This window comes from Lactuca virosa, chromosome 8, assembly GCF_052849685.1.
Source record: "Lactuca virosa cultivar CGN04683 chromosome 8, Lactuca_virosa_CGN04683_v6, whole genome shotgun sequence".
In the NCBI taxonomy this organism is placed as follows: domain Eukaryota; kingdom Viridiplantae; phylum Streptophyta; class Magnoliopsida; order Asterales; family Asteraceae; genus Lactuca; species Lactuca virosa.
The window spans coordinates 18,738,720-18,747,228 of NC_136433.1; the positions used below are offsets into that span (position 1 = coordinate 18,738,720).

Genomic DNA, 8,509 nt, shown 5'->3' on the forward strand with positions numbered 1-8,509 from the left:
CAATATGCTTTGACTTAATAGAACTTCTGTCATTGGAATATAACATTGCTAACTTATTATCACAACTTTAGTGGTCTTTCAAATAATGTGTAGCCTCGTGACAAATTTCTGCAACCATATTCTGTGCTACAAATTATGCTGCCATTATGGAAGAAGCTACCAAAGTCTATTCCATGAAATGACTCATTATGCTAAAATGCAAAAGTATCCCGATATGGATCGGTAACCATTTTGGCATCTAATAAAATCAGATTCTTAATAAAAATGATCTCCAAAACATCTTATTTCCTATAGTTGAGCATATAGCCTTTTGTTATATATAGATATCTCAAAATCCATTTGGCTGCTTTCTTATGATCCAAACTTGGGTTGCGTAGATATATGCCCAAAACCAGAAAGATAAATTTACTCCCACTTAATCTGTGATACACAAAATCATCTACTGTATTTCCCTCAAAACCAAAAGGGATAATAAATTGATGAAAAATGTAGTACCACACATAGGATATCCAAAGTTAAGGTTGTTGAGTTTGTGTATTCAGAATGGGAGATTAAATAACATTGTCGATCACTGCTTCATAATCTGCATACTATCGAAAGCAATAATAGGAATCAAGATTGATTCCTCCTTAAGGACAATGTTTTAACCTTGTTTCTCCCTCAAACTCAACATCCTCAAAGAATGTTGCTCTATCCAAAATGCAAAGTCAATATCCATGCAATTGAGAACTAACATAATGCCCTCATTCCATTCCTTAAGGTTAATCTTATTGAGTACATGGATCTTAAATGTGCTCAATGTTAGCAGATATAATACCATAATTCAAATTTGTTGTTTTGAGAACATAAACAAATCTATTTGTTATGCTCATTAATTCATAAACCGTAATCAATAAATTCAATTTATGACATCTTTACAAGATATCGACACAACGTTAATATCAAGTCTTTGGACAATAATATTAACTTGCAAGGGATATACTTGTTTAAGTGGTAAAAATATTGACAATATAACATGTTAATCAATAAGTTCCTCTTTAGATTGACTCATTAATCACATGGAACCCAAAATATTATCATATTTTACCACTACTTATGTGTTTATCCGACCAAATATTAACCTACATTTGGGTTGATTAATACCCGCATTAACAAACACATAAACCATAAAATTTAATAATAAACATTGACAATAAATCATGTCAATTAACAAGCCCTCTTTGGATTGACTTATTAATGACATGTAACCTTAAAAAAAATTATCGCATGTTTATTATTATATATGTGTTTATTCGGCAAAATATCAACCTACCTTTGGGTCGATTGATATCCGTATTAATAAACACATAAACCAAAATATTTAAGTTCTTTGTAAATTAATTTTCATAAAAGATATCACTTTGGTGACATATTATATCAACTAATTTACCATAAAAATAAATAATATGTCATAAGTATAGTTTGTTGATAACCAAAATTTAAAGTGTTATACATAAGATAGTGTCAAATTAACATGTTATAACTATAGTTTAATGACAACTTGAGATATTTATCAAACTATGTCATACTTTGGGCCGAACGCATTTTACATAAACAATATCGTATAATACTTAATGTATTTAAAACAAAATTGATTAAAATAATATACGTTATTTTGGTAACAATATTATATCAATCCATAAGCCAAAACGTTCAAGTATTCAATTGAAATATATTAGGTCGAAAACTGTTAATGTTGATTAAGGAGGAATCATTTGATGTAACAATTATATTGACAAAAAAGTATGAAACCTAAAAAGGCACCGTAAAATGCTTGAACATTAAAAAAAAATAAAAAATAAAGAAAAAATCTAAAGCCCAAAATTTGATCTCTCTTGGCTGATAAAATGTCAATATCTCATAATTTTTGTTTATTGGCAACCCAAACAATAATTTGGTGATTTAGACGATAGCTAAGGAAAAGTTTCAAAATCTTTGAAATCATTTATTAATTTGAATATAATTGAAATGAATGAGGGTCAAAAGTGAATTCTCATTAATAATATTAAATGAGTTTTCCTAAATTCAAAACACATATTAGCCGTATGGATAACGTCGGAAGCAGCAAGACGACTAGGAGAATTAAGATCAACTGTTATTTCTTTTCTACTTCACATTGAAAAACATGGTTGTTTCTTTATTCTATAACAACTTTGGAGTTTCAAGAAATCTCATCGCCTTACAGAGTAGTTACAGGTATGATAAGTTCATACCGATTCTAGACATTTAAAACCAAAAAAAAATCTCGATTTTAAAATAACCATATATTTTTTTTATAAATCTTATATCCAAACATAATTTTCTAATAACATATTCGAGTTAGCTTTGATACCAATTGTTGGTTATTTTCATAACCAAAATATATAACGCGGAAGCATAACTTTGGATCTTTAATCTCGAATCTGGTTAAAAGAAACTTAAACTAGAATGAAGGATTACATACCTATTTCATTTTTTGATCTTTCGATCTGAAGAATTGGGTTGAGTTTTTCAGTTGATCTCAAAAGCTCTCTTTAAAATCCCTCAGCAAACCCTAAACGAATTTTCATGTGTATTCTGTGTGTCTTGATCTGCTCCTCATCACATGTATATATATATATATATATATATATATATATATATATATATATATATATATATATATATATATATATATATATATATATGGAGATATACCCTAATGTGAGAGATGGAAGGGATCTTGAGGATCTTGAGTCAACCCGGGAACTCAACCCACAAAATAAGTAAATATTCTATAAATCGGTTCATCAACAATTTATATATTCTTACCATAATAACTGGATTTAATGATAACATTATATATATATATATATATATATATATATATATATATATATATATATATATATATATATATTATGTGGTCCCATAATTATCTAACATGTAACAGATATTTAATACTTTAATTAATACTTGTATTAAAATCATGTTTATGAAAGAGATTATCCATTCACTTGACTTAGGTGGGTGACCGGTGATCTGATCAGAGTTTCGCCTAACACCTTAGATATTCCCTTGATGTAACCTAAGTATGATTAATACAGAGTTTCGCCTAACACCTTAGATATTCCCTTGACTTGACCTAAGTATGATTAATACAGAGTTTCGCCTAAAAAAATTTCATCATTGTTACACCATGAGTTTGTGTGTAACCATTTGCCACTGGTTTGGTTTTATGTGTACGTAACTTGCCATCTATGTTTGTCTTATTTTTGTAAGACTCATTTGCACCCAAATGTTTTATAGTTGGGTGATCTATCAACCAATTCTCATATTTGATCATGATACATGGATTGTATATTTTCTTCCAAAACCACATTCCATTTAGCAGACTCTAGTGCGGTCATGACTTTATGTAACTAGTAGGTTCTTTTATCATCTACAAATGATTCATTACCATTGGATATGAGCAAACCATATCTTTAGTTATGATGTGTTCTACCATACTACTTACGGATAATAGGTGATACTATGTTTACGTTCCTTAGTAACTCTTTTATGAGACTCGATAGGTTCTAGAACCTCTTGTTGAGTTCTAATGTTAACGGTTCTCTCTTGGTTGCTTTCAAAGAATAGGGAGAATTTATATTAAATTTACGTTTTATATTAAAATTGCATTTTACATTAAAAAAGTAAACGTGTTATATAAATATTTAGGGTACCGCAATATTTATCCAACGCAAAAGCAAAATCAAATTTACGTTTTACCTTCTTCCTTATTTTTTGCAGTAACCAAAGGGGTAAACGGAGGTGACGCACCTCCTGGACCCAACATAACGGCAACTGTGAGGTGGCCCTGACTTTTTTACGGTACGTCATCCACTTGAAGGCAATTAGGTGGATGGATGACCCGCTCCGGGATATTTAGTGGCTCTCCGTTTTCATTACGGCGTCGTTTATATGGCCCACGGCGTTTCAAGTTGCCGCCGGGGAATATTTACTCTGACAAACTCATTTTCCGGCCGTTGATGTCCGCTCAAAAACAAATCAATTTCTGCGCCTAAATTAGATTGGACTTCTAATGAATCATGACCGTTGGATTTGTCCGCATCGGCGGTGACTATACGAATGAATGATTTTTCAAGAAGTTACATTTACTACCCTTGATGTTTTATGGTTACCAAAAATGATCACTTTTTTGAACATCATTGCGTAAATTAATGACAAAAGTAGAGACAGGAACATACATGGGTAAATGCATTGACTTGACAATACTTTAGTTTTCTTTTGATATTTTAATAAGTATGATAGATAGTTTGAAATGATAATAATAGTACAATAGTTAAAAAGAAAAATTATATTGTATTACAAAATATCTTTTTGTTAAGATGTTATTATGTGTTGTTATTATGTTGAGTTAATTTGATCTAATCTATATATTCAAATTACAAAGTATTTAAAAAATTAGAAAAACAACTTCAAACTGTGTAACGACTCTCATATTTTACACAAGTTAGACTATCATTGATTATCATCATCGGTGAAATGTGGTAGCATCATAGGGTGTAATCAAGCCGAATTCAATCGAATATTGTCAAGCTTGAAACTCGATTCGACTAAAAAACTTGAGCTCGAAACTCGGCTTGAGATCAACTCGAGCCTTAATTTTCTAGCTCAAGCTCGATATAATAATCGACTTTCGAGCTTGGCTCGACTCGACTCAACTCGATTAGCTATTAAAAAGATATAATTACATTAAATTGTAATAGAAATACGATTAAGCTTGTGAGTTTTACTTGACTCTGTTCTGTAATATGAAAGCATGAATAAAACAATTGATGAAAATGTTAATATAACTATGCTCGATTAAGCCTGCGAGTTTCATGAGCCGCGTATTCCAATACTCGAGCTCGGCTCAATATTGTATTCCAATATTTTCCGAATTGGTCTGGAATATCTTACTAGTTGGCTCAACTCGGTTATACCTCTATTTATCATTCACCGAGTTATTATTACATATAGTTAAGGGAATAAAATGTAATGACCTAAAACAAAAGGGACTAAATTTTAAAATTTTACATCATCAAATAAACTCGTCAACTATGGCTCTCAACACCCGACCATGGTTAAATCTGACAATAAACAGAGACAAATCGACTAGAAGGAAGAAGACGTTCTCTACAAATATTATATAATTTTTTTATTGTTTATAAAAATTGTTGTTGGTGAATGTCTGTTCCTTTTTATATATAAATAATATAATCTTGAAGAATACATATATTCTGGAATCGCTGTGTTCTTTCCTTCTCACGTCCTCCATTTGTCACTTTTCTTGAATTTCTATAGACTCGTCTTTTTCATTCTTCGTTCCTTCTTTCCTTTTTGATGTTATTGTTGAATTCCATGTTGAATTGACTTTCAAATCAACGAAAGGGAACTGATATTAAGTTCTTTAATTGCGATAAGGAAATTTGACGACTATGGTGTTGAAATGAGATCGTGTTTCTCTTTTGGCGGGAATTATGTGGTGAGATTTACCTAATATTCTTCTTCTGGTTGATTGAGTAAAAGTGGCAAAAGAACTGAAAGCTATATCTGTCCGGAAATTGAATGCAGAGGTAGACATATACTTTAGGGTTTTGATTTTAAGGAGGTTGCGTGTGAAGATTTACGAAATCATATACATAGCTGTTGCTATTTGAAGTAAGGAAGATCTGTTTGGGGAAAAAGGGATTCGAATCGTGAATCGATGGAACTGGTGCAAGAGCGTAGCATCGACACCGATAAGCTCAGCTACGAGATTTTTTCGATCCTCGAAAGCAAGTTCTTATTCGGTTACGACGATTCGAAGCTTTGGAAACCTAAGCAAGTTTCTCCGGAAATATCTGTCACGCCGACGCCAATGGCGGTGGCTGATGACGGTCCTGTTCAATCTATGATGAACCAGAGAGGCAAAATCTGTGTGCTCTCGATTGATGGCGGAGGAATGCGGAGTATTCTAGCAGGTAAAGCACTAGCTCATCTAGAGAACGCGTTGAAAACGAAATCCGGCAATCCGAACGCGAGAATCGCGGACTATATCGATGTCGCCGCTGGTACAGGTGTCGGAGGTGTGTTCACGGCGATGCTATTCGGAAGCAAAAACCAGAGTGTTCCGATTTTCACAGCGGAGGACACGTGGAGGTTTCTGGCGGAGCAAGGGAAATGGTTGTATCATCAGAAATCGAGTTCCACCGGCGGCGCCGTTGGAGGTTTATTGAAAAGGATTTTCCGCGGCGGAGGCGAAGGCGGTGACGGAGGGATAAGCCATGCCACGGCAGCATTTGAAAATGCAATGAAGGAAGCATTCGTCGTCAACGGGCAGAGTTTGACCTTAAAAGACACGTTGAAGCCGGTTTTAATTCCCTGTTACGACCTCTCCAGCTCAGCTCCATTTCTCTTCTCCCGAGCTGACGCCATGGAAACAGACAGCTTCGACTTCCGGCTATGGGAGGTCTGCCGCGCCACGTCAGCTGAACCGGACTTATTCCAACCTGTCCCAATGAACTCCGTCGATGGAAAAACTCGATGTATTGCAGTTGACGGCGGTTTAGCCATGAGCAACCCCACGGCGGCGGCGATCACCCACGTGCTGCACAATAAGCAGGAATTTCCATTCGTGCGCGGGGTGGAGGACCTTTTGGTACTTTCACTGGGCACCGGTCAACTTCATGAAGGGAATTATGATTACAATCAAGTCAAAGGGTGGAAGGCTAAAGATTGGGCTCGACCCATGGCTCGAATTTCCGGTGATAGCTCCGCCGACATGGTGGACCATGCCGTCGCCATGGCCTTCGGTCAGAGCCGGTGTAGCAACTACGTCCGTATCCAGGTATTTCACTTTTGAGTTTGTCATGTTATTTATTTATTTATTTATTTATTGAAAACATAAACTTATATAAAGTAAAAGATGTTAGCATATAATGATTTTACACTTTCTTTAACAAAATGACTTATTATTATTAATCACGTTTCAGAATTTTCTTGATCTATTTTTTCGTTGTATTTATCTAAATAGTAATTATATTAATTAAGAAAAGTATAGTCGTAACAGTCTACTACACGTGCAACAAAAATCTTTTTTACAAGGGCAATACAGGTTGATGGCAGAAAACCAGATGTTGGTAGTCAATCGCTATATATAAATACCAATTTGTATGGTACGAAAATAATGACGTATTTAGACTTTGATAACATTTTCGGTGTAATTTTTTTTATATTGGTTGAATTTGATGTCAATGTCAATATGTCATTAAAATCTTGGAAAGTGGAATACATTTGATGAAAAAGATGGTCTTTTTAACTCATTTCCATATGTAAATGAGAGTTGGCAAGCGATTAAAATGGTTTTCTTTACTTTGGAATGGGAATATACGTATATACCCATATGGGTATGGAAAATGATATTGATTTCTTTTTAGCTAAAATCGTTTTTTACTAAAATATAATTTCTTTTTATTTTCTATTGTTACCTACTTACCTATATAAATAAGTCTTTTTGTTTCAGACTTTCAGTATATTTTTTTATTAAATTTTTTATTTGGTAGGCAAACGGGTCAACCATGGGTCCTCACGGGGCCAATATTGATGCGGATCCTAGTCCCAACAATGTTAACGTACTTATTGGAATAGCTGATGAGATGCTGAAACAGAAAAATATGGAATCAGTATTGTTTGGGGGTAAGAGGATGGGAGAGCAGACCAATTTTGAGAAACTTGATTGGTTTGCCGAAGAAGTCGTGTTAGAGCATCAGAGAAGGAGTTGCCGTGTTGCACCTAATGTTGCATTTAAGCAACCTACTCTCAAACAAACCTAATCGCTTCATATGTACAAAAGTATGTGAGGGCTATGGACTGAATATTTGGGAAACATCGGGGACTGGTTTTGGAAATAATTGTTTGCTATTGCTTCATTGCTTGTATATTTGAAATTTTCTAAACGTCAAAATGAAGTTTTTTTTTAATATAAAAACTGAATAACACCAAAACTCTTAAACAATGACACCATATTATATATATATATATATATATATATATATATATATATATATATATATATATATATATATATATAAAATGATTATACACAATGTGAATAATTATAAAAGTTCACACAATTAGTATCTCATTTTTACGACAATACTACATGCACTCAAGACATGTCATTTTCTAGTTACATATGTTTAGTTGTGTAAATTTTCCGTTTTCACATACACAGTTGTATTTTTATCACAAAACGTTTTCAAAATAAGATACAATACCAACATAGATTTTATTGATTAAATTATATTATAATTTACAATAGAAGGATTGATGGATGTAGGGTTGTCAAAACTGTAGCACGGAAAACCAACAAACATGCTACCAACCGAACCAAGAAAATTGGTAGCCAATGTATTTGGTAGCCAACATGTTTGGTTGATATTATCCTACCAATTAAAGAATCTTGGTACGGTAACAACGATGAGAC

General features: G+C 33.2%; 1 protein-coding gene across 1 annotated transcript; it reads left to right on the forward strand.

The window, feature by feature from the left end:
- The first annotated feature begins 5,261 nt into the window (after positions 1 to 5,261).
- Positions 5,262 to 8,011, forward strand: LOC145134392 (patatin-like protein 6). Its single transcript, XM_079069244.1, has 2 exons — positions 5,262 to 6,871; positions 7,587 to 8,011. The coding sequence occupies exons 1-2, from the start codon at positions 5,750 to 5,752 to the stop codon at positions 7,854 to 7,856; spliced, it is 1,392 nt and encodes a 463-aa protein (XP_078925370.1). The 5' UTR covers positions 5,262 to 5,749; the 3' UTR covers positions 7,857 to 8,011.
- The last annotated feature ends 498 nt before the right edge of the window (positions 8,012 to 8,509 follow it).